At 42.3% G+C, this 27,386-nt stretch overlaps 1 protein-coding gene across 5 annotated transcripts; it reads left to right on the forward strand.

Moving 5' to 3' along the window:
- Nucleotides 1–2,596: 2,596 nt before the first annotated feature.
- LOC110526523 (kinesin-like protein KIF18A) lies at nt 2,597–27,386 on the forward strand. 5 transcript variants are annotated; one of them, XM_021607561.2, is made up of 18 exons: nt 2,597–2,751; nt 3,621–3,953; nt 4,268–4,425; nt 4,598–4,702; nt 4,844–4,954; nt 5,077–5,274; nt 7,741–7,920; nt 8,128–8,202; nt 8,312–8,421; nt 9,267–9,429; nt 9,585–9,749; nt 13,454–13,575; nt 14,388–14,656; nt 18,446–18,505; nt 25,350–25,749; nt 26,146–26,235; nt 26,356–26,450; nt 26,996–27,386. In XM_021607561.2, exons 2-18 carry the CDS (start codon nt 3,644–3,646, stop codon nt 27,130–27,132), a joined length of 2,748 nt encoding a protein of 915 aa, XP_021463236.2. In that variant the 5' UTR covers nt 2,597–2,751; nt 3,621–3,643; the 3' UTR covers nt 27,133–27,386. The 5 variants fall into 5 exon arrangements, with proteins under 5 accessions (XP_021463236.2, XP_036836799.1, XP_036836801.1 ...); XM_036980904.1 differs by having other exon boundaries at nt 7,744–7,920; XM_021607562.2 differs by having other exon boundaries at nt 2,731–2,844.

Raw genomic sequence — 27,386 nt, forward strand, 5'->3', positions numbered from 1 at the left:
AAAACTAAATGGTTTGTAGCTGTTTATTTACATGTGTACCTTGACCAAGGCTGCTATTACATATAGCCTAATAGACCACATGAATGAATAAACATTTTATTTATGTTTGTGATACCTTACATTTCAGTTTATAAACAGTTGCCATTGCCGTTGCAATGTTCCAGCGAGCAGTCTGAACATGACGACTTTCAAATCTCCATCAAAGAGAAATTACAGTAAGAGCTGGATTCAATCAAGCATGCCAAAGTAGGCTTAGTGTTTATGTAGTTTCTATTTACACAGCTAGCCTACCTTCTGCACACACAAGTGTCTCAGTCTGAAAGTTGAAGGTAAGATGGATGTGCAGTACCCAAACATTCTGCTAATGTATTTGAGTATGGGGGAGGGGACTGAGTATGCCAATATGTATATACTGTAATGCTGGTTTGACAATGTTGCTACAAGTGTAATTACAGCAGCATACACACAAGTAAGCACAACTTAAAGGGCCAATCTGTGACTACTACATCCCACATGGCCATTTAAACGAATGATGTATACCCACTGTTTCTTGAAGAATATATCTTATAAATTACTCAAAAGCTTAGTTCAACTGTCGTACCCCATCAGAACCCAAATTATTGCCTAAACTTGTTTGTAAATAATGTCATTATAAACACAGTATGGCCTCAAAACATGGCTAAAACTCAAATGTTGCATCATGGATAGTCAGTCCATACATAGCTCTGTCTATGAATTTGAGAGTGGTTACATTTCTTAAGCCCCATCCCTCAGCATTTTACCAAAACAGTGGCGGGGTGGCCTTTATTATTGTTTAAACAGCAGATTGTTGCTTTAACGTAAAGTATTACAGCTTTTAATGACTGTGCTACATTGCCGGTCTTTCAGCTTTTAATAAATTCTATTTCAGCATTTGGGGGTGAAGCACAAACTGTATAAAGCAATACTGTAATATATATGCAACTAGGCTACACCCTAGATTGACAGGCTCTATGTGCAGTGACTAGAATTACATTAAAAAATCCATCTAACACTTGTTTTTAATGGCAAGCTCTTGGCTAGCTTTATTGGGACAGTTGGCCAATGGGCGGAGAGTGAAGGAGTTACAGTAAGAGGCGCTAAAGTTCAGGCAGGAGTGTTGCAGGCAGCACTCTATGTCCTGCCAACAGCCTTACGGTGGCACAATGCCTGACTAAGTTGTTGACCCATGGCCCCCACCTGCCCTGTCCGTGCAGCATCTCTCAGCCACCCAGGGGGCCCATCAAGTCTCCCTCCGCACTGCCCACCAGAAACAGAAGGCCTTTGACTCATGCCCATCTGTCCTGGTAGTATGTATGGGAAAGCAAAGGTAGTGGGATCCTGGTGACTTAATGTGCCCTCTCAAGAGAAGTAGCCCATCTTATGAACTGAGAAGTGAAGTTTGGCCACAAACAACCTTTCAAAGAACGCAGATTTCCCTATGATTCATCATGGGGTAAAAACAGGCAAAATGCACAACAAACCTTACCTGCTGTTCCATATAATATTTAACCATCAAGGGCTCACTAAGAAAAGGTGGGTTGACACACACACAGCGTGTTAGAGAAGAAAGACTTACCTGGCCAGGTTGAATATCTAAACATTGGAGCACTTCTAAGCATGACAGGTGTGTGCAGTGTCTGTTCAGCCAAGATGGTGGAGTCATCTTTGAGTCATCTTTACGTCTGTCCTGGTGACCAGGCTCCATGGGAGCAAAACCAGAGTAAGACAACCTACTCCCCTTCCATGGCTGGCTGACTCTACAAGCAACATCAAGAGCCACTCTCCATGATGATCTCAAGGTGGGACAAGCAGACATGTTGGCATGCCATGGTCTGAAGAGAATTGGAAGGGCACAGACATGATGAGAGTGACATGACAAACACACAGCAACTTTGTAAGATACTATTCTAGCTAGTGGCTAATGCAATAAATGCCACTAATTGTGGATGGCAGAAAGAATGGTATTAGCGAGCTAAAAACATGTAGCTAACATTTCTGGCTAAGCTAGCTAGGTATCAGAAAATATGAAGCATGGATCCGTTTTTTCGATCTAGTTATCCAGCTACAGTAAATACCTAGCTACTTAGCAAACTACACAGTAAACCAAATCAAAGTGGGCTCCAGGACACCTTTTTACACTAGAGTGCAGTACTCAGTAGAAGAAGACCACGTTGAAGAGAGCTATCTAATTTCAAAGTGGAGAAGTGCGAAATGATTTGTGTAGCTTCTAGCGTTAGACAGCTAATAGCTAGCTATTCTCAGGTGCATATTCATAGAAAACTATCGGGGAAAGGTGTTCGTATATGTGCGTTCCGTTCAGCTGTAGTAACTTAGCTAGTTAGTAGCTAGTGTTACAATACCTTGAATAACTTGCAACTGGACGATGCAAATTGTACTTAGGACATTGGTCTTAGCGCAATAGTATACTTACTTTGTTATGTTAGCTATGTGTCATGATGGTTTCAATTACATGATAAAACATTTTTTTTTGCTAGATAATAGCTGGCATACGAACAGAGTTTTTAAACCACTTCCTCCACCAGTACTGCAATCAAGTGACTGCAACGCCAAGCTCACCGACGTCACCCAAGGTGCATAGCCAATCAGCTGTTGCGAAGGAAGAGGGGGGGCTTGTTTTTGAAAAGACGCGCTGGTCTTGGGAGAAAAAGTAGCAGTGGCAGTACTTGCTAGCGAGCCACAATTGCAAATGTGAAACAATTATAGTCAAAGGTAGGCTGTGGGTGTATTATACTTCGCTCCACAACATAAGTAATGTTTATGATGTATTTTACAACTCGCAGCACTTGCTGTTTTCGCTCGGAGGTGAGCTTCTATGACTCTTTGTTGACTGCTAATGTTAGCTAGCCACAAGAAGGCACTACGGGCGACGACTACACGAGACATTCAAGTCGCCCTGTTCTTTATGTAACAACATATTTGTATATATTCACTGCTTAAAATGTAACGTCGAATGCAAGTAGGTAGCTATGTTATTACTTATTAAGCTGGAGACTCTTACCTTTCTCACTAGCTTTAAGCACCAGCTGTCAGAGCAGCTCACAGATCACTGCACCTGTACATAGCTCATCTGTAAATAGCCCATCCAATCTACCTCATCACCATACTGTATTTATTTATTTATCTTGCTCCTTTGCACCCCAGTATCTCAACTTGCACATTCATCTTCTGCACATCCTACCATTCCAGTGTTTAATTGTTATATTGTAATTACTTTGCCACCATGGCCTATTTATTGCCTTACCTCTCTTATCCTACCTCATTTGCACATGCTGTATATAGATTTTCCTACTGCATTATTGTTTATATGTTTGTTTATTCCATGTGTAACTCTGTGTTGTTGTATGTGTCAAACTGCTTTACTTTAGCTTGGCCAGGTCGCAGTTGCAAATGAGAACTTGTTCTCAACAAGCCTACCTGGTTAAATAAAGGTGAAATAAATAAATAAATACAAATTATGTCTGGCCATGCCCAATTCCCCAAAGCCTGGTCTCTGCTCCACTCCAATGGAGTATATCAGAAACATCCTTCACTGTGGAGTTTAGTCAGCTAAAGCATCTTCCTTGTGCTCTCTCAACTAGATCAATACACAATAAGAAGAGTCATGGACGTGTGCAGCCATGTCAAAGTGGTTGTTCGTGTGCGGCCAACTAATGACAATGAGAAGTGCGAGAACTTCAGAAATGTGGTCCAAGTTGTGGACAACCACATGCTAATATTTGACCCCAAGGAACAGCAAATGACATCTTTCGGGGAACCAAGAGTTCAAAACAGAGATGTCAACAAGAGAGCCAATAAGGACCTGAAATTTGTCTTTGATAATGTTTTTGGGGAGGATTCTTCTCAGGTGGATATCTTTGAGAACACCACTAAAAGGATACTTGATGGAGTGTTGAATGGCTTTAACTGTACAGGTAATAAAATAGGCTTGAGCCTACTAATCTTTACAGGACTACACCGTTTGATTAGTAGGCCTATGACTATGTGCACATTGAGACAGACGTTGTGAAAAGTGTTGCAAATAGCTTAATTTAAATTAATGTCATAGTACAGAGGACCATTATAGAAATAGTCATTAGTATACTACAGTAGCCAACATCTTTGTACCCCATTTAGCAGTTAAATTCCAATAGATTTGGTGTCACATTTAAACCTACCAAAATCAGATTTATTTGAAGTGGAAGTTTTGATCATGTTTGATTACTAATCCCTCTCTGAAATGTTGCAGTCTTCGCTTATGGCGCAACAGGAGCAGGCAAGACACACACCATGTTGGGCTCAAGCAATGACCCGGGTGTGATGTATCGCACCATGACAGAGCTCTTCAACCGTATGGATCAAGTCAAGGAAGAGAAAATATTCGATGTAGCATTTTCTTATCTTGAGGTGACTCTGGTTTCATCTGTCTGATTTTACAAGTAATACATTTACACAGAAATCAAGGAATAATCTTCCTCCATCATACCTGGGAATTAAAGAAACACATTTTATTAATGAACAATCAGAATTTAAATTGCCAAAAGAAACCAGCCAAGTTCTTGTCATAACTGGTTTTCAGGTCTATAATGAGCAGATCCGGGACCTCTTGGCTAATGTGGGCCCACTTGCAGTGAGGGAGGACCCATCGAATGGAGTGGTTGTCCAAGGCCTTACTCTGCACCAGGTTAGTGATCGACAGGTTATTTGTTGTCTGTCAGGTGTGTTTGTTGTCCTTTTTTCCCTAGTTGAATGAATTTACATCTATTTTTAATGGACGTGTACTAATTTTATTTGTGTAAAAGTATTCATGTGACCTATTTTGTAGCCTAAGTCTGCTGAGCACCTCCTTGAAGCTTTGGATTATGGCAATCGGAATAGAACGCAACACCCCACTGACATGAATGCCACCTCGTCACGGTCCCATGCTGTATTTCAGGTATGCTATTTCAATGGAGTGGCGTCATCTACCTTTCCTCCTTTACCAGACAGCAAGCAGGTTTACCCACTGCATTCACTGAACAGGTAAAGATGAAATTGTTGGTGTTCTTGTCCCACTAGATTTACTTGACGCAACAGGACAGGACGGCCAGCCTTAATCCAAACGTCCGTGTGGCCAAAATGAGCCTGATTGACCTCGCTGGCTCCGAGCGAGCAAATGCCACTAACGCAAAGGGAGCACGTCAACGGGAAGGCGCTAACATCAACCGTTCACTCCTTGCCCTGGGAAATGTCATCAACGCTCTGGCTGACCCTAAGGTATGTGTAAAGCATCTTGATGCATGTTTCTCATTGAATATGACAAATTATTAAAAGGAAATGTTTCTGCTCACAGAATTCAATATAATTCAAAAAGGTGGTTGATCTTTTGACAATAACACCCACAGGCATTTCTGTGAGACTCGTAAGCAATGTTGAGCAGGCCTTGGTGCTGCTTCCTCACCACTGAGAATACACAAATTTATGTCTAGATTTAATACTAAGACAGGTGTGTCAAACTCATTTTGCCCGGGGGCCGCATTCGGTGTTCGAAGTCCAGAGGGACGCACTGAAACTTATATTTCCTTGCCATCAAAATTTGCTAAAGATAGTCCTCTATCCATCATTTTTGGAATTTTCAATGCTCCCGGATTGTCTGGCTTTCATTTCTGGGATTATTAGCCAGCTGGACACAGTCAAGAAACGGTATGAATGTAGGATCATTATCATTTCTACACAGTTTCCATTTGGTTTTAGTCATTTTAAACTATTGAGTTCATTCCCCCCCACACACTTTTATCCAAAGCGACTTAGTCATGTGTGCATAGATTTTATTTATGGGTGGTCCCGGTAATTGAACCCACTACCGTGGTGTTACAACTGATTACATATGTTTATCTCACTGGTGAATGGTGTTAGGGTTATCCTTTGCTGTCATTCATTTTCACTGTGCCAGTTGATTTCTGTGGTCACTGCATTTTTTAAGATTATTTTTTTCTTGTGGATTTTTAGGTCGGCCTAGTCTAATTTATTCTGCCTTCATTTTGTTTGTATGTTGTTTAATTGATTGCAATTTTACATCACACTGGCAGCAATACTCCCTTGCTCTGTCATTGCCAGACAAAAAGTGAGCAGCTCCCTGTGACTCAAGGAGCCTTGCTTGGTCTGTTAGCAAGCCAAATATTTGGATAAGATTTAATTCCAGTTGCATACATTAACCTGTCACTGAGTCTTTTTGGTTTACCACTGACCCTGGGGATTCCACAAGCAGGCCACATGCATTTAGGAAATGCTGCACAAACATGCCACGCAGTACCAAAATGTATTTTTATTATGGCACCATTGTTCGCTTTAGGGAATGATACCTTGATGTCCCAGCTAGGACTGGTCCCATGGCCATGAATTGCAGTTGCACATTTAGCCTTTGTGGTTTTCTCCATTGGCCCATTTCCTCTCTCTCTCGGGCTGTACATTGTAAATCTTGCTCTGACGAAAGACTCATTTTGCTTAATTGGGACAACCTCCTTTTAGCTGCAAACTTTGAGCTCCCATAGGATCAGCTGGAAATATAAGGGTTTCCTGGTTCCAGATGTAGGTTTCGGCCAGGGAGAACAGCTGGGCAGCCCCCAGCCCATTGCAGATCACTTTTCCTCTGCAAGTGCCTGGTAATTCCTGCCATTTGAGTCTCCATGCGACTGTGACTCACCTGAACAGATGTAATGTACTCAAGACGCATCTGTGCCATTAGTGAAGCCAGGCTGAATTCAGACCTAGCACATTCACACCAGCAGAAGATAATGTGCTTGGGCGTTTTCATTTTCTATAGAAATGAAAGGTATCTATCTATCTGACAGAAACCTGTTTATGGAAACAAATAGTTACCGTTTGCCAAAGTAAAAATACGAATGTGTATATACAAAACATTAAGAATACCTTCCTAATATTGAGTCGTCCCCCCCCCCCCCCCGCACTCAGAACGGCCTCAATTTGTCAGGGCATGGACTCTGCAAGATATCAAAAGCGTTCCACAGGGATGCTGGCCCATATTGACTCCAATGCTTCCCACAGTTGGCTGGATGTTCTTTGGGTGGCGGACCATTCTTGATACACACTGGAAACTGTTGAGCATGTAAAACCCAGCAGTGTTGCAGATCTTGACACAAACAAGTGTTTCCTGGCACCTACTACCATACTTCGTTCCAAGGCACCTAAGTATTTTGCCTTGCCCATTCACCCTTTGAATGGCACACATACACAATCCATCTCTCAATTGTCTCAAAGCTTAAAAATAATTATTTAACCTGTCTCCTCACCTACATCTACTCTGATTTTGAAGTGGATTTAACAAGTGACTTCAATAAGGGATCATAGCTTTCACCTGGACAGTCTGTCATGGAGGGAGCAGGTGTTCTTGATATTTTGGACATTCAGTGTATGACTGTTCTAAAATGGCCCCCTATACAGCCTTATTAGTGTTGTAAGGCTGTATGCCTTATTAGTGCGTTGTCCCATTGTCACTGGACATTTACTGTATGAGTCCCAAGGGGTCATAGGACTGTGGTCAATTGCATTTTAACGCAAGCAAGAGGGAATTAATTGGTATAAATAAAAAAATATATTTTATGTTCTATGAGGTTTGTCAGACCTTTACCAATCCCAAACCTGAATGTGTAGGCCTAACCTTTTCCTGTTTTGCACTTTTACTCTTTTCTCAGGCTAATGTTGATTTTGCTTGATTTATTATAGCAGAGTAAGAAAGCCCACATTCCATACAGGGACAGCAAGCTAACACGACTCCTTAAAGATTCTCTTGGCGGGAACTGCAGGACGGTCATGATTGCCAACATTAGCCCCTCCTCCAAATCTTATGACGACACCCACAACACACTGAAATACGCCAACCGGGCCAAAGAGATCAAATCATCGGTCAGTAAACTACTCACCCATCCCAACAATGTTATAGGATTTATTTAGTCCTCTTTGGCTGTCTTTTTAAAAGCCAAACATGAGTTCAGGGGTGGTTTTGATAGGGAAACTTGTACTACATGGCATTTCTTACAATATTTCTGTTTGTAATGCCTCTCTTTCTCCTTCCATACGTTTTTACATGCATGTTCTTGTCCTGTTCTTTAGCTCAAGAGGAATGTTGTCAGCTTGGACAGTCACATCGGCCAGTATGCAGTGATATGCGAGAGGCAGCGAGAAGAGGTAATATAAGATGAAACACCAATCTCTACTACGCAGACTGGAGGCCCTTAGGTTCCGAAAATGTGTGGACATACATTTCACCTTTTATCAACAGTTTATGCTATTTCAGATCATTCAGTTGAAGAAGAAGTTGAAAGAGAATGAGGAGAGGAAGATGGACCCTCTTGTTCCTGGAGTCTCTAATACCATTTCCAGTCAGAACCAAACAGAGATTCACAAGTAGGTGCTTATTTCTTGTACCAATGTGCATGCAACAACCAAAAGGCAAAACTTGTATTTATACAGTAATACAAGTTCTGTTATGCATAATATGCAACCACACTTGAGTGTCCTTTAAACTTGTACACTTTAATTGAAATCCATAGATAATTTATCATGTTGAGAGGAAAGTACAAAGCCCAAGGACCTGGGCTTTGGGTGGAGAGTTTGCTCTGCATTTTTGATAGGGGAAGCTGTGAGCCACATAAAAAATAAAACTACACATATAATATATCGGTATTAGTTAAAAACGTCCTTCCTTCACTCCCCTCCAAGGGCTGCAGTGGCGTCTGTTTAAAAAGGGAGAGAGGGAAAGGGAAGGGGGGGGGTGGAGCTGAATGAGTCTCATTCCCACGCATTTCATTCACCGGCATCAGAATTCACAACTCGCACAATGTGAGGCTCTGAAGAGAGGCAGCATGCTTCTCACACAATTAAAAATTCATCAGTCTGGCAAGGCCACGGCGGCTCCTACGTCACAGGGGTTACATTGGAGATTGCAGTCACATTTCAGAGGCTGCTCTCCACTGTCTGTTTATTTATTTACCTGCATATCCCTCTTCCTTTACCAGAATGAGACATTGTTGCAATGCCTCTGCCTTATTGGGTGAAAGCTGCTGATGGTGGTCCAGGGCAGCTGCCTGATTTGAACACTGTTCAACCTGTTGAGTTGTACAATAACATTGTATTTTTACTTGAGGAAGGGCAAACACTGAAAAGTTATATTTTTATAAACCTTTGCCCTCCATTATTAAGCAAAGACTCCAATTAACAATAACTGGCTGGTTGCCCCTTTTTCTGGACAGGGTGTCAGAGTCCTTACAGAGCATTTTCTCCAGCCGTACTCAGATCAGGAGGGAGCACCTTGTTCTGGAGCGGCAGCTCAAGGAGAACGAGTTACGTCAGCGTCACAGCGAGGAGTGCATCCAGCAGGCCCAGCTCTTCGGTGCCAAAGACAAGACTGAGAAGGTCTGAAAAAGGCCCTGCTTATCACCATGTCATTTTAGCCAGAAAATGGTCCCAGAAGGAGCATGTCTTTTATGATGTACCAGTGATAGATGGATGTTTAAAGTGCATACACGCCGTTGTCATATCCAAATCTGATAGGCTCTGTTGTTGAATAGGCCACCTGCAAGCACGAGCGCAAGCTGGCTTCCCTGCTCACACAGCAGCAGCACATCCGCAAGAGGCTGAAGGAGGTTGAGCTGTGCTTCCTTGAGAATGAGGGCTGGCTGCACCGCGTGGAGAATGACTTGAAGCTACTGGGACAGGACACCCAGCCACAAGTGGTGAGGCAACTGCTGGAGGGGTCAGGAGATATGGAATCACTTGACCCAGGGGTGGTGTTAGAGTGGTATGGTATATGGGTTATTATGTTCATGTACTGGTAGGGGAGATGTAGAGGAAGATGGTCCCTCCAGGATTCCGTGATAGTGTTTTTCTCTATCTTTGTTTTTGCTAAATCAACAATTCCCTGCATATTATGTGAGGGTTTGCAAATTTGACCAATCACCGCACTATTTCTGCATAAAACAGTAAAAAGATTGCTATATTAATCGCTTAAAGCTGACCCATCACCGCAGTACAAAAAGAGGGCTCGCAATTGAAATCAAATTGTATTTGTCACATGCGCCGAAGTTCTTACTTTACAAGCCCTTAACCAACAATGCGGTTCAAGAAATAGTTAAGAAAATATAAACTAAATAAACTAAAGTTTTCAACAACAAAAAGTTACACAATAAATAACAATAACTAGGCTATGTACAGGCGGTACCGGTACAGGTTAGTCGAGGTAATTTGACCATATAGGTAGGGGTAAAGTGACGATGCATAGATAATAAACAGCGAGTAGCAGCAGTGTAAAACCAAAGGGAGGGGGTCCATGTCAATTGTCTGGGTGGCCATTTGATTAAATGTTGAGCAGTCTTATGGCTTGGGGGTAGATGTTGTTAAGGGGCCTTTTGGACTTAGACTTGGCGCTCCGGTACTGATTGCTGTGCGTTAGCAGAGAGAACAGTCTATGACTTTAGTGACTGGAGTCTGACAATTTTTGGGGGCCTTCCTCTGACACTGCCTAGTATATGGGTCCTGGATGGCAGAAAGCTTGGCCTCAGTGATGTACTGGGCCATACGCACTACCCTCTGTAGCGCCTTCGGTCGGATGCCGAGCAGTTGCCATACCAGGCGGTGATGCAACCGGTCAGGATGTTCTCGATGGTGCAGCTATAGAACTTTTTGAAGATCTGGGGACCCATGCCAAATCTTTTCAGTCTCCTGAGGGGGAAAAGGCATTGTTATGCCCTCTTCACAAGTTTCTTGGTGTGTTTGTACCATGATAGTTTGTTGGGTATGTCCACGATCAGTTCCTTTGTCTTGCTCACGTTGAAGGAGAGGTTGTTGTCCTGACACCACACTGCCATGTCTCTGACCTTCTACCTATAGGCAGGCCATCATTGTCGTAATCAGGCCTACCTACCACTGTTGTGTCGTCGGGAAACTTCATGATGGTATTGGAGTCGTGGATGAACAGGGAGTACAGGAGGGGACTAAGCATGCACCCCTGAAGGGCCCCCGTGTTGAGGATCACGCCACACGTCAACACACACTTTTTTTCCCTCGTCAGTGCGTTGTTGTCCCGCAAATATCACAGAATATCCTCACAAAATCCTGGAGTGATTGGGAAGACTTATTGACAATGCTGCTAATTGTAAGCTACCTAAACTAAGCCATATTTTTGGTTGCTGACTCTCTGTATCAGATCCATATAATAAACTAATTGCTTATAAGTTGAAATGGTTCAACTTATACACTGCTCAAAAAAATAAAGGGAACACTTAAACAACACAATGTAACTCTAAGTCAATCACACTTCTGTGAAATCAAACTGTCCACTTAGGAAGCAACACTGATTGACAATAAATGTCACATGCTGTTGTGCAAATGGTATAGACAACAGGTGGAAATTATAGGCAATTAGCAAGACACCCCCAATAAAGGAGTGGTTCTGCAGGTGGTGAACATAGACCACTTCTCAGTTCCTATGCTTCCTGGCTGATGTTTTGGTCACTTTTGAATGCTGGCGGTGCTTTCACTCTAGTGGTAGCATGAGACGGAGTCTACAACCCACACAAGTGGCTCAGGTAGTGCAGCTCATCCAGGATGGCACATCAATGCGAGCTGTGGCAAGATGGTTTGCTGTGTCTGTCAGCGTAGTGTCCAGAGCATGGAGGCGCTACCAGGAAACAGGCCAGTACATCAGGAGACGTGGAGGAGGCCGTAGGAGGGCAACAACCCAGCAGCAGGACCGCTACCTCCGCCTTTGTGCAAGGAGGAGCAGGAGGAGCACTGCCAGAGCCCTGCAAAATGACCTCCAGCAGGCCACAAATGTGCATGTGTCTGCTCAAACGGTCAGAAACAAACTCCATGAGGGTGGTATGAGGGCTCGACGTCCACAGGTGGGGGTTGTGCTTACAGCCCAACACCGCACAGGACGTTTGACATTTGCCAGAGAACACCAAGATTGGCAAATTCGCCACTGGCGCCCTGTGCTCTTCACAGATGAAAGCAGGTTCACACTGAGCACATGTGACAGTCTGGAGACGCCGTGGAGAACGTTCTGCTGCCTGCAACATCCTCCAGCGTGACCGGTTTGGCGGTGGGTCAGTCATGGTGTGGTGTGGCATTTCTTTGGGGGGCCGCACAGCCCTCCATGTGCTCGCCAGAGGTAGCCTGACTGCCATTAGGTACCGAGATGAGATCCTCAGACCCCTTGTGAGACCATATGCTGGTGCGGTTGGCCCTGGGTTCCTCCTAATGCAAGACAATGCTAGACCTCATGTGGCTGGAGTGTGTCAGCAATTCCTGCAAGAGGAAGGCATTGATGCTATGGACTGGCCCGCCCGTTCCCCAGACCTGAATTCAATTGAGAACATCTGGGACATCATGTCTCACTCCATCCACCAACGCCACGTTGCACCACACACTGTCCAGGAGTTTGCGGATGCTTTAGTCCAGGTCTGGGAGGAGATCCCTCAGGAGACCATCCGCCACCTCATCAGGAGCATGCCCAGGCATTGTAGGGAGGTCATACAGGCACGTGGAGGCCACACACACTACTGAGCCTCATTTTGACTTGTTTTAAGGACATTGCATCAAAGTTAGATCAGCCTGTAGTGTGGTTTTCCACTTTAATTTTGAGTGTGACTCCAAATCCAGACCTCCATGGGTTGATAAATTTGATTTCCGTTGATCATTTTTGTGTGATTTTGTTGTCAGCACATTCAACTATGTAAAGAAAAAAGTATTTAATAAGAATATTTCATTCATTCAGATCTAGAATGTGTTATTTTAGTGTTCCCTTTATTTTTTTGAGCAGTGTAGTTAAGGGGAACTATCCCTTTTAAATGTTATTTTCCATCTCCCAGAGTACATTTTAGAAGGGATGGAAACAGGAATTTTGCTCTATGCAACCTTTTTATTTTTTACTTCTGGTTTGTTTGTTTTTGCAAATACGTCTCAAATGTTGTTGTGACAGTTTGTTTTCTTCCATCTGTTCTGGTAATTAGGACTGTGCTTATTTTATTGCTCTTGTTCACTGGTGGATGATTGAGGTGAGTGGATCAATGATCTTCACGCTTCCCTCACACAGCCAGTTACCTAAACCATGTAGATGTTTTTTTCCTCTTTCTCATCCCTCTTCTAGGAAGTGGCACAGAACAATGATTCATCCGCTTGTCAAATGTTCTCTCTGCTGTCGTTTAGTATACTCTTTTACGTCAGAGGTGGATGACAGCTTTTTTTTTTTTTTTTTTTTTACCCAGAAGACAGGTTCTCAGAGATGAAGCATGGCACAAAATAAACCCCTCAAGACTCATTGTCTTGTGCGTCACTGATGACTCCCTGCCAGCCTGTTCTCTAGCTGTGGTCAGGGTTACTCAATATGTTCCCTCGTGGTCATTTCCCCAGCTCTTCCACTTTCCCCTTTCCCCCTCAGGTACTCCAGAAGGACCTTCGCTGCCACAGGCTCCAGCTACAGGTAGAGGACCTCAAGCAGCACATTGAGCAAATGACCCACCTCATCGGCATCCAGGACCAGGAGAACAAACAGACTAAAAAGTAGGTCATTTTTATTTTACAGGGTTCAACACATAATGTTATCACCATACCAACATTTGGACTTTGATACCGATATTCATTGTAGCATTTGATACTCTTTATCCCAGCAATATGACAGTGGAAAAATACCTCACTTCCTGTATAAAACATGTGGCCAAGCCAACGCTCCAGCTGGAGAGCTACTTTTGTTCCTGTTGAGCAGCTGATTGCTGGAGTCTGATATGCTACAGCAGGGCTGGAACAAAAGCCTGGAATTACATATCAGAGTTGAATCATCCACCTGTATCCACTGAAGACAGAGAGTGGAAATGCAGTGATATTACCATAAGATGGCCTTAAGTCTTAAAGGGGTTTGTTAGACTTTTCAGACCTGTAAAGTGGACTTAAGTCAATCCGAGCCAGTACTCCACAACATCTGTTGTAGAGATATTGCTACATGTTTTAGAAGGTATCTTCAGGCCTAATCCTACATGAATGGGAAAATATGGTCAGGTAGACACAGGCATATTAAGATGGGAATAATATTTATGAATAATTGAGTATGAGTAGTGACTCACACTGTACTATGTGAGTATGAATGGCTGTGTGCCTTCCATACCTGTCATACATTACCTCCAGAGAATGTACAGTGTTGTTGTTGGTTACTTATATGAATTAGTGAATAGAGAGTATTAGTCTTTTGAATTATACTATACTAGGTGTTGCATACATATGCAACACAATTCACTTTGGCACCTTTTTACACTATAAATTGTGATACTGACTCAACGGAACATCTTTTACGCCTGAGTTTCATGCTTTCTTCTGTTCAGAATGGTGCACATGCTGCTGCCTGCCTACAGCAGACAGTACTGGACGCTGAGGGGGTCGGGCCTGGTCACAGCTGCCGACGAGGCTGAGAACCAGGACCTGGAGCACCTGGTCCTCAGGGAGAGGGGTGTGGTGTGGGCCGATCAGGAGAAGGCAGGGGAGCAGAAGGACGAGGAGACCCAGGCTGAGGGTTCCAGGCTTAGGCCAGAGCTCGTACCCATCCTGTCATTTTCACACCTCATCTGTCCCCATCAAAACAGTCCCTGCAGTAGTAAGTCATGACTTCACACCTTATGTTGTCTTAAAAAAAGCAGAATTGGCTTCAACTCCCAGTCACAACGATGACATGTAAATTCCCCCTGAGGGGTATACTATCATGCCCATTCTTTCTAGAAAATCTAAATATTTTTTGGCAAGTTAGCTGGCCATTTATCTTGCTTTGTAGTATACCCCCCTGGTCGACTGTTTAATCATCTGTTGTAGTGCTTTATTTTCAGGCCACCAGTGGCCATACAGCAATATCTGGTGGCCCTGGGCTATTGGGCTCTATTTACTGTTGATCATGGGAGCCTACACACACGGGAGCCACCATTCTCCAGGTCCTATCACACCCTGTATAACCCAGCACCAGTGCGCCATCAGGCCTCCTTTCATGACATTCAGCCCCTAGGAGACAATGGAGCGTGAACCAAAGCTGGCCAGCAATACTTAATTACTATGTTGCTGTCCATCAAATGTCAGCAGGTGCACCCCGCACCTGTCCCCCTGTACCAGTCACATGCTTGTTTCCCTGTGTCTTTTATTTTGTGTTTTTGGCCCTGTCCACTTGTGCTTATAGTTGAGTGATATCCTGTAATTTGACCCTCCTTTCACAAGCCATGAGCACAAATGTATGATACCAGATCTCAATAGGTCCCGTCCGTTTGTTCTATTCCCTCTGTTTTCACCTTGCAATGACTGTCCTGAAGACAACTGTTATTATTTATTTAAAGCTACATTTATTGAAAGGCCCAGTGCAGTCAAAAATGTGATTTCCTGAATTTTATATACAGTATATATATATATATATTGTGTTTAAGTGTTCCCTTTATTTTTTTGAGCAGTGTATATATATATACACTGCTCAAAGAAATAAAGGGAACACTTAAACAACACAATGTAACTCCAAGTCAATCACACTTCTGTGAAATCAAACTGTCCACTTAGGAAGCAACACTGATTGACAATACATTTCACATGCTGTTGTGCAAATGGAATAGACAACAGGTGGAAACTGTAGGCAATTAGCAAGACACCCCCAATAAAGGAGTGGTTCTGCAGGTGGTGACCATAGACCACTTCTCAGTTCATATGCTTCCTGGCTGATGTTTTGGTCACGTTTGAATGCTGGCGATGCTTTCACGCTAGTGGTAGCATGAGACGGAGTCTACAACCCACACAAGTGGCTCAGGTAGTGCAGCTCATCCAGGATGGCACTTCAATGCGAGCTGTGGCAAGAAGGTTTGCTGTGTCTGTCAGTGTAGTGTCCAGAGCATGGAGGCGCTACCAGGAGACAGGCCAGTACATCAGGAGACGTGGAGGAGGCCGTAGGAGGGCAACAACCCAACAGCAGGAGTGCAAGGAGGAGCAGGAGGAACACTGCCAGAGCCCTGCAAAATGACCTCCAGCAGGCCACAAATGTGCATGTGTCTGCTCAAACGGTCAGAAACAAACTCCATGAGGGTGGTATGAGGGCCCGACGTCCACAGGCGGGGGTTGTGCTTACAGCCCAACACCGTGCAGGACGTTTGGCATTTGCCGGAGAACACCAAGATTGGCAAATTTTCCACTGGCGCCCTGTGCTCTTCACAGATGAAAGCAGGTTCACATTGAGCACGTGACAGACGTGACAGAGTCTGGAGACGCCGTGGAGAACGTTCTGCTGCCTGCAACATCCTCCAGCGTGACCGGTTTGGCGGTAGGTCAGTCATGGAGTGAGGTAGCCTGACTGCCATTAGGTACTGAGATGAGATCCTCAGACCCCTTGTGAGACCATATGCTGGTGCGGTTGGCCCTGGGTTCCTCCTAATGCAAGACAATGCTAGACCTCATGTGGCTGGAGTGTATGTATGTAAAAGAAAAAAAGTATTTAATAAGAATATTTCATTCATTCAGATCTAGAATGTGTTATTTTAGTGTTCCCTTTATTTTTTTGAGCAGTGTATATTTCTACGCTATGAAATTATGATAATTCCCTTTTATAGTTTAAGAAAAGACTGCCTAAATGTCTGCCTGTTTTGGCGGGATGGCATTTTGGCCTGCCTGGTGACATCACCAAGTGGTGAATTAGTTAATAAGAATGAGTTCCAAACCTCTGCCAATAACAGATAGTTAAAGAAGAATGGGGAAGTTTTCCCTTCCCCATTCAGGCCACGACCAGACAGTCCTAGAAAACTTATTCCTTGAGAAATTCCTTTGCTCAGAAGCTATTTTTGTTTCTTTGTTTTCAATTAAAATGGTTAAAATCACATTAAAGAACTTGTTACCCAGAAATTATTTCATATTTTGATAAAAAATGGCTGCATTGAACTTTTAACCCCTTACACTTGTGGGCTTTGGATAGGGATAGAGGTAAATGTTTCTTACAGAAAAACAAAAAAATATGGAAATGTATAGCCATGGTAGAAGTTTAAAGGGAACTGTGGAGATTATGGGAAAATGATTAGACTAAAGGTTAGGCCAACCGTTCAGCTGACACGAGACTGAATCCAAACATTTCACTGTTGATTTTATGTGCATTTTTAAATTTACTGTAGTTTTTTTGCCGCATTTGTTTTTTAACAAAATCCAAAAATTCTCCCTGCAGTAACATGCTAAGAATATTCTTGGGAAATTTGAGATGGGTGCAACAAAAGACAAAAACATTAAAATGTTTGAGTGTGAGGTCTAACTGATGTTTCCAAGTGGCCACACACCTCAAGTGTGCACAGTTCCAAATTAATTTCAATGCAGTTTTACGACTCAGAAGTCCTCAACTATACATTGCTTTTTTGAGCTCTCATAACTGTGCCGTTTAGGAATTAGAGCAAGCATACTTGTAGTTGCCCTGCATCCTCGTCTTTACACAATTATTGTTGCTTACACAATCCAAAACAGTCAATTTTTATAAATCACAATTTGGGTCAGGTGGGTGAAATTTGAGCGCTTGTTCTATTGCCAACATGACTAGCAAAATGATAAAAAATTGGATCTTAGTGTTAGGCTTTCACAAAGCAATTCAGAGAAACAGATTGTAATTTTGATGCGCACGGAATGGATTCATGAGTAAATTCAAATGTGTGGTCCGCTGCAAATGTTTCCACAATACAACAAACCGGCTCATTCTGTTCAGGACAACCCAGGGTATAACACCATGTTATTTTGTACATCAAACATAGTAATCATACATGTTGACAATGTATATTACATGAGTTTTATGATATGGAAATGTGAAGTGCACATTGGGACTCATGTATGACATCAAAGCAGTATTTATTATAATCCTTAGCATCTCATCTTTCAAAATACATAGAGTCCTGGCAATTTACAGCAGTTTCCTCACTCAGACAGAACATTTTCTAAAGTTGCCAAATTAGCGGAAGGGATGGGGGCAACTTCTTGTCGTGTGCGGTGCTCAAGTTCAGAACGGCTGTCAGTCAAAACCCATACAGAGCTGTGAAGTGCAGAGCCTGACATCTGACATCATGTATAGCATGTTACTGTACAGCCATTACGTTCCAATTTAGGTGCTTATCAATGTCCAAATCTGCCATTTTCAACCCAAATGCAGATACAAGTGTAAAGGGCGACCCATTCGTTAACCAAGCAAGTGTACAACAGTAGATTTTGATGCGCAGTTCATGATGACTTTTCACATTTGCCACAGCCAAATGCTGAGGCACGATTGTGTCTGTTCTATTGATAACTGTGCAGGCTGAGCTGTGATGCTAGTCATGCTGTGTGTTGTGCTGATAACTGGGGGGGTGGCATGGTATTCATGAAGGAGGCGGTGTTGTTGAACATACTGTTGTCTGTCACTCAGGTGCTGAGAAACATAAGAGGAGAGTCTCGCTGCGCCTTCAACCCAATCCATCATCGAAAGGTAAACCTGTCTTTACTCTCCCTCAGGCCTGCTAACCTGGTCATTAATCTAACAGCTTGCCACATGGAATCCTTCATAGTGACAGTCCGAGGGGATCAAATATGTCCATCAAAGTCATCACTCCTGTGGTAAAAGCTCTGTTTCAGCTGTTAATTGTTCATCAGCAATTTCAGTTGTGCTAAAACTGGTTCCAGGATTCACTAGTATAAACTTGGGGTGTTAACAGAGAAGGCTTGTTTCAGAAGACCACAAAGACTGGAATGGTTAAAATAATGAACTGGCAATATTAAACATCCCCACTGTAGTGGTCAAACTGAAGTGCGACCATGAGTAATATTGATCTGTGGATTAAGTGTTTTTTATTGTTTTATTCCCACTGATCACTGGTGTTTAGTGTAACAACTTAGTTTCCCTTCTGCCAACCTCAAGAGATGATGGGACATCAATTGGCACTCCAACTGATTCTTAAGCAAGGAAAAATACAAAAAATAGGCATTCTGTAAATAAACTACAAAAACTATTCCGACATGAAATAGAATGTAATTTCCAGTTGTTCAGCAATGCAGACTTTCTGTTCTGGAACTAAAGATATTTTGTGAAAATGAAATGACACTTGAGACCCCTTTAGAGAAAGAAAAGGACTGGGAAAACCTTTAGGGAAGTACAATAAGGAAGTATGTGAAATATGGCCGTCCAAATTGTCTGTAATGATATTTTCTGCTGAACAGGTGGTCTACATTTGATTGAAACACATTGTGGGAAACATCAGCTACATTTTTAAAGAAAACAACACCAGATGACCACGGCGCAACAGGAAATAGCTTAAAAAACACTTTTTACTAGGGCTGCCACAATTACCGTTTAACCATCATGAAAATAAAATAATCCTCATAACAGTTTTAAAACGTGTTTTTTGAGGAACAGCTGACTGAAGACTGGACAGCTGGGCAATTGTGCGGCTGAGTGTTTCTGGGGACGGCCAGGCATTTGTGCGGTTGAGTCTGTTTCTGCGGTGACATGGACTTAACTTAAGGGGTTATCATAGTCCAAAACCGGCACACATATACACTTCAGTTTTCTAGAATATTGGACCGTTAGCTTTCATACTTTTCTCATTCTCAGTACAGCTCAAGCAGTTTCTCCAATTGTCAACACATTCAAATGAATAGAGGATGCGTACCGGAGACGCGTTGGTTGGGAATTGTAGGAAGGTGTGTGTTCGGGCTTTGTTTCCCCTGCAGATGGTGGTCTCAGAGCCAGGTAGCTATGTCACAATGGGACACTGGACTATCGCTTCTGTGTATGATTTACGCTTTTGATATGAAATAAGATCTTGTCCAAATCATGTTACCTGTTCGTGTGAAATGTTTTTTTTTTTCTGTGTTTGTGTAACTAGCATCAGAGCTTGAGTATGGAAATCCTCCCTCTCCAACCTTTTTATTACTGCACCATCTCTAAGTGGATACGAGGGCAGGTCACCACACATGACCCTCTCAATAGGTTTTTGCACCCCGCCAGTCCAATGCCTTGTACCCATCCCTTTATCTCCCTTCAGCACAGGATGGCCCACACAATTTCAATCACTCTTCTCTCTCTCTCTCCTGCAACCTCGTTCTGTGCCAGTCTTACTTTTTCCTGCTCGATCACTCTCTCCCTCCTTGCCCCCCTCCCCCTTTCCTCCATATCTTGTACTCAGTCAATCCAGCATCCAGCCCTCCCAACCCAGACTGCTCAAACCTCATTCATGAAAATGCAAATTCACTGCAGTGAAAAGAAGGTAGGCAAGGCAAGCGTAAAACGCCCCTGCCCCGTCAGCAAGAACAGCAGCAGTGCTATAAAGAGGGAGGCAGCAGCCAAGCGACCCTAATACGGCGCTGTCTCCACCAGAAATAGCACCTCATGCATGTATTAATCCTACAAGCCAAAAATATGTGATTGAAAGAACTTGGCTGCCATTTATTGCCGGGCCAGATCTCCGTCAGAGAAGCAGTACCATTTATCACTGTCCCCTCATCCTGCCTTGCTATCTGAGCTGTGACTCAAATTTCCTAAATATTGCATTCTGCTCTTCACATGAATAAATAGGTCCATTAATCTTCCATATCTCCCCCTCCCTTTTATGATACGCAAATATGTTGTTAAAAATGTGAGCATTGTCGTTTAAAAGCTTCTACATTAAACAATTTAGTTGGTTGTTCTATTTTGTCTGTGGGGGGGGTGGGGTTAGAGTAGGCAAATTGATATGTCAAATCCACTACCACACAGCTCACATTTCTGGGAATTGCCTCCTCCTCAGTAAAATGTAGTAGGTAGGAAGCGGCGTCACAGGGCTGTGGTCAGCAGCATGTAAATGATGCAGCCGCAGTGTCTCACTGCAACAAGTGAATCTGCCTCCTCGTGCTCTGATGCAACGTGCTCTCCACTTTACTCTTAAACACCAGCTTTTATACTCGAACAACCCTGCTAACGTTCTTTTGGTGACAATCCTCAATCTCAGCCAGGTTTTTATCATAGTCTTCCTATTCTCGTAAAACATTGTATTTATTCTTGTTAATACATTTAAGCTCTTATTACATAATTAAATCCCAAAATTCTATTCATTACATTTAGGCCGGTTAATGGAAGACCCATATATATTAAAACGACTTTGGTGTATATTAAAAATTAATTGTGTAGCCTATATAAATTATTCCCATTTAATCAGTTGTATGTAAAGTTAGTTGTATCTAAGTTAGTCTTGATCAAATGACCAATAATTAACAGTATGTAGTGTGTATGACTCATCCTCACTGATGACTAATATGGTGATCCATTCAGTGTAGCTGTATCCTTTATACGACAGGTTGCTAAGCGTGTGAGTCATCCATTATGGCTAGTGATTGTGAACCACTTATACCATGAAATAAATTAGGACTAATCATAGGATATGTCCACTCCTGCTTTGTCGGCCATAAGTTGTTTTCCCTCGTTCCTTGCTTTGTGTTCCATAAGGATTTTATGTGGCCTTGTTATGTTTACATGATTGGTTAAAGGTCCAATGCAGCAGATGTTATCTCCATATCAATTCATTTCTGGATAACAATTAAGTAATCTTACCGTGATTGTATTCCATAAAAATGGTCAAAAAGAAGCAAAAATAGCTTCTTAGCGAAGAGCAATTTCTCAAGCAAGAATTGTTCTAAGACTGTCTGGGGAGGGGAAAACTGAAAATTAGCTGTTATTGGCAGAATGGTTTTGAACTCTCTTATTGGTCTGTTAAGTAGTTTGCCGCCTGGCGATGTCACAGGGCAGGCCAAAACTCCATCCCACCAAAACAGGCTTAAATTTCAGTATTTTCAAACAGATCTTATTAAAATATACACTGAGTTTACAAAACTGTATGAACACTAACCAGGTGAATCCAGGTATAAGATATTGAATCCACTTCCTTATTGAATCCACTTCAATCACTGTAGATGAATGGGAGGAGACCGGTTAAAGAAGGATTTATGAGACAATTGAGACATGGCTTGTGAATGTGTGCCATTGGGGGTCAATAGGCAAGATAAAAGATTTGAAGTGGCAGTGGTCTACGGCACTACATCGCAGTGCTAGCTGTGCCACTAGAGATTCTGGGTTTGGGTCCAGGCTCTGTCGCAGCCGGCCACGACCAGGAGACTCATGGGGCGGCGCACAATTGGCCCAGCGTCGTCCGGGTTAGGGGAGGGTTTGGTCGGCAGTGATGTCCTTGTCCCATCGCGCACTAGCGACTCCTGGGGTGGGCCAGACGCAGTACACTCTGAAAACCGTGTTTTTGACTGCACTGGGCCTTTAAGTCTTGGTTTCTTTGAAACATCATATTATATTTTTCTTTTGCCTTACTCGATTTGATTCATTTTCTTCTTTCCCCTACTTAGCCATATTCAATGTCACAGTAGCTGGGCTTGTCGGGACAGGTGAAACTCAATTTGTGGGCATGAATGTGTCCCGGCCCTTTCTCCCTTACACCTCTGATTAATGTCTGCACTGTGTAAAGGTCACCAGGTTCACTTTCTTTGGCTACCTCTACACTTCTCCAACTGCCAAAAGATGAGAACCCTTATTAGGCCTACTGCAGACATGGACTTCTCCTTTCAGTGTTTTACAGAGAGGTTATTCCTTCATCTTTCAATGGTAGTGATACGCTGTGTCTTATTTTTATACCGGCGCCAACTAAGATCTATTCGGATGTGATTGATTTTCTTAAAATATGATTATGGTGCTCTAACACAGATGGTAAGACCATGCAGGGGTCAAAGTTCTCAGGAGGGTGATTATTTTGGATATAAAATAACACTCCAGACCACATGAATGTCTAAGACTAGATAGAATGTATGTAGAAATTGTAATGGACATACAGTTGAAGTTGGAAATTTACATACACCTTCACCAAATAAATTTAATCTCAGTTTTTCACAATTCCTGACATTTACTCCTAGTAAAAATATCATTGTTTTAGGTCATTTAGGATCACCACTTTATTTTAAGAATGTGAAATGTCAGAATAATAGTAGAGAGAATTATATATTTCAGCTTTTATTTATTTCATCACATTTCCAGTGGGTCAGAAGTTTACATACACTCAATTAGTATTTGGTAGCATTTCCTTTAAATTGTTTAACTTGGGTCAAACTTTTCGGGTAGCCTTCCACAAGCTTCCCACAATAAGTTGGGTGAATTTTGGCCCATTCCTCCTAACAGAGCTGGTGTAACTGAGTCAGGTTTGTAGGCCTCCTTGTTCGCACACGCTTTTTCAGTTCTGCCCACACATTTTCTATAGGATTGAGGTCAGGGCTTTGTGATGGCCACTTCAATACCTTGACTTTGTTGTCCTTAAGCCATTTTGCCACAACTTTGGAAGTATGCCCTGGTCATTGTCCATTTGGAAGACCCATTTGCGACCCAGCTTTAACTTTCTGACGGATGTCTTGAGATGTTGCTTCAATATATCCACCTAATTTTCCTCCATCATGATGCCATCTATTTTTTGAAGTGCACCAGCCCCTCGTGCAGCAAAGCACCCCAACAATATGATGCTGCCACCCCCGTGCTTCACGGTTGGGATGGTGTTCTTCGGCTTGCAAGCCTCCCCTTTTTTCCTCCAAACATAACGATGGTCATTATGGCCAAACTGTTCTATTTTTGTTTCATCAGACCAGAGGACATTTCTCCAAAAAGTATGATCTTTGTCCCCATGTGCAGTTGCAAACCGTGGTCTGGCTTTTTTATGGCGGTTTTGGAGCAGTGGCTTCTTCCTTGCTGAGCAGCCTTTCAGATTATGTCAATATAGGTCTCGTTTCACTGTGGATATAAATATTTTTGTACCTGTTTCCTCCAGCAGCTTCACAAGGTCCTTTGCTGTTGTTCTGTTCATCATTTTCTGGAATTTTCCAAGCTGTTTAAAGGCACAGTCAACTTAGTGTAACTTCTGACCCACTGGAATTGTGAGTAAAATAATCTGTCTGTAAACAATTGTTGGAATAATTACTTGTGTCATGCACAAAGTAGATGTCTTAACCGACTTGCCGAAACTATAGTTTGTGAATGAGAAATTTGTGGAGTGATTGAAAAATTAGTTTTAATTACTCCAACCTAAATGTATGTAAACTTCCAACTTCAACTGTATGTACCCCTATTTATTTATTTATTTATTGTTGCAGGTATGCTCATGCCACCATGAATCCCCCTAGTGGTTTTGTGTTTATTTTGACAGTCTTGGGGGGCAGCTAACAATGCATCTACCCAATAAATGCATTCATAAGTAATGGGGCCTGTGTATAGTGGATACACTGGTCACAGAGGTTTGGGTAGGCAAATGGAACAATTGTAGTGCTTTGTAATACAGAGCTGGAAATAAAACTAGCTCTCTTGTCTGAGGCACGTTCAGAGGGGGTGAGTTGTGGAGTGTTTGAAAAACGAGTTTTAATGACTCCAACCTAAGTGTATGTAATCTTCCGACTTCAACTGTATCTATTTTCAAATAACTGCTCGTTTTCATGACCGTAAATCGATTTAGATAAACAAATCGGTCATTAAAAAATCTGTGCTGCCCTCTGTTGAATTTTGAAATCCCGATGTGGACCTCGAGCCAAAACGTTTATCATAAGACTTTAAAAAATAAAAATAAAAAATATTTTCATCCCTGGGCCATGTATGACATTTCTATGGCAAACAACTGGCATGTTGTTAGTGAATACCCACATGCTGAAGCCGACAGCCTACTGTGATTTAGACTGGATAATGCATTCTTATCTTGCACTTGAGATCAAACTAGTAAACCATGTAGCAAGGCCTCACCAACCACTAACAGAAAAAGTGTTCTGGCTGAACAGGATGAACCCTGGACCCTGTTCAGGGAGAAGCAAGTTTATAGAACGCTCCTATATAAATGTGTGTAGAACAGATGTGACTGTTTGTCAAGTAAAATATGGAACTCTTTATGTTTTATATCCGCAACATTCCAAAGGTCTTAACACAGTGAATACATTCAAGGTGTATGCACTTTCATGTAAGTGCTTGGTGGAGGATGTTTCTAAATTACTTTACAGAATTTTTTTTTTTAATGTTTTAATAGAAGTCAGGGTTGAGGTCAATTCCATTTGACCTCTCAATTCAATAAGGGATATGTAGACCTATGCCTAAATTGAAAAATCCTCTAATTGTCAATTCGCAGTGCATGGATTGGACTGTATTGAAATGGAATTGACCTTGATGAAGTGTGTTGTGTAACTTGATAGCAATTTATTTGATCATGCATAGGCCAACATTTGTTAGGTTCTTTGTGGCTTCTTCATAAAAAATACATCATATTGATGTTGTTTTCTAGGCCCAGCAGCCCAGGTGACAGTGATGGAACCCATTCCCAAGAAACATACCAGGAGGAAGCTGGCAGTGTCTCCACCAAACCCTGGGAGTGTTGCCTCAGCGCAGGCTCCCATGGTCCTCCAGGAGGTTTTAAGACAGGAGGGGATGTTTCCACTGCTCTACACTCCAGATGCCAGTGGTACACTCAACAGGCCTTCACTCCTGCCTCTCCAGCACTATGCAGTCAATGACCCCAACATGACATTTGACATTGAAGATGAAGACAATGAATCAGCTCTTGCCAACGCTACCGTCGTCCTTTACCAATGTAGCCCCAATCATCAAGCGGTGTCTTCGTGCCCCTTGAGTCCAAGCCCACAGCAGGCTCCCCGAGCCAATGACATGAGCAAACCCCCCAAAAGGTGGGTGTGGTATTGTCGAAGATGGTCATCATACTCCGTCATTTCAACAGTCCAGTTTAATATTAGCTGCTGAACAATGTAAAACAGTGCATACATTCATAGATTAAGACATTCTCAGTATATATATATTTTGCCTCTATTACTATTACAACAATTCTCATTTTTATTTTACACATTTTGTCCCAGGTGACAGAAATTGTATTAGGGTTTGAGCCCCTCCAAGTACTTATTTCTAAACGTTGAGCTGCCTTGTCTCTTAAGTTTTAGGTACGAGCAAGTGGCAGAATTGTCTAACGTATCAGAGTGCGGTACTCATTCCAGTCTGTTTATTTGATCACATGTAAGAGACTGTTCAAATATTGAGAAGGAAATTGCCTGACTTGTTCTTTCCCGCAGACTGGAGATACCGTCTCTGTTGGACATCCGACATGGCAAGACCTACATGGCCATGACTTCGGCTGCGCAGGGCAAACGCAAAATGAATTGGTAAGTGTGGTTGTGACATACTCAAAATACATGTTTCTTCGTGAAGGATCAGGGAAGGAAGTGTTGTGCTGCTCAGATATTAACACATTTCATCTCTTGTGTTTCCATCTCCCTCTGTAGCAGCAGCAGAGAGCAGGAAATCCTTTCAGCACCCAAGCACATAAAGCAGGACCCCACAGTAGTAGCAAGACCACTAAGAGTGCGTCTTTTTGCTGGTGAGTGCAACAATACCAGTATTTCTCCCCTGAAGTGACCCAGGGAAAGAGTGTAGCTTGCTTTCATTCACTATTTATAAAAATACATGAAATGTGTGGCTATTTCCCCCTCTAAAATCCCCATGTTCATTCCAGTTAGTGGTGCTTACACTCAGAGCTCATGCCTACATCTCTCAGCTGCAACACAAAGTTCAGGGCAGGGCCAGGCCAGAACATGCTTTTTTTATATGCCTGTTATGAAGGACACTTGCTTTTAGAAAACCAAGCTGTTTTTAATCTACAATGGAGCTTGTCTGCCTGTTAATTATGGCACTTATTATTTTCATTTTAAGGATTTTGTTTGGCTTTTGGACAAAACTGCAGAATTTGGTTTGTCATCCGATTGCATACTTTTGGTGTGATGTGTATTAGACAGCAATTTGTTTTATTGTTCGATTTATGTATGTTCAGTAATCTAAAAAATAACTTATTTTTTATTTTTTAATAATGGGATTTTTCTCACTGCAAAGGAGGGGGCTCTATCTAAGCATTGTGTTTCTCCTTAGGGTCAGAGGAGAACAAGCCCAGAAGAGTTATGAGGAGTGTTTCTGAGGGGAATCTTCACCTCATGGATGTTCAGAGGAAAAAGTCCATATTCTATAAAACCTCCCAGAAATTCAAGAGTGTGACAAAGAGGATGTGAGGCCTGCTTTTGACCAGATGTTGCTGATGTCATGTAGAAATTAGGGAATCGTGTTTAGATGTTGAGAGAGAAATTAAATCCTATGGATTTCTTGGATAGTTTTTGCTTGAATTGTGTATGATTCTGAACTTGTTCTTAGTTTTATTTTTGGTTTTAGAATTCGTGTTTTTACATTTTTATTTCCTACATTAACATTTGTTGTACAGATAATTTGCTATTGTTATTTAGTAATAAAATATTTAGTTAACTAGTAA

Source organism: Oncorhynchus mykiss, chromosome 6, assembly GCF_013265735.2.
Source record: "Oncorhynchus mykiss isolate Arlee chromosome 6, USDA_OmykA_1.1, whole genome shotgun sequence".
NCBI lineage: Eukaryota > Metazoa > Chordata > Actinopteri > Salmoniformes > Salmonidae > Oncorhynchus > Oncorhynchus mykiss.

Coding starts and splice junctions, on each gene's coding strand:
- LOC110526523 (XM_021607561.2), top strand. CDS start 3,644: ATGGACGTGTGCAGCCATGTCAAAGTGGTTGTTCGTGTGCGGCCAACT. Junction 13,576..14,387: donor GAGAACAAACAGACTAAAAA/GTAGGTCATTTT, acceptor TCTTCTGTTCAG/AATGGTGCACATGCTGCTGC. Junction 14,657..18,445: donor TCAAAACAGTCCCTGCAGTA/GTAAGTCATGAC, acceptor TCTGTCACTCAG/GTGCTGAGAAACATAAGAGG.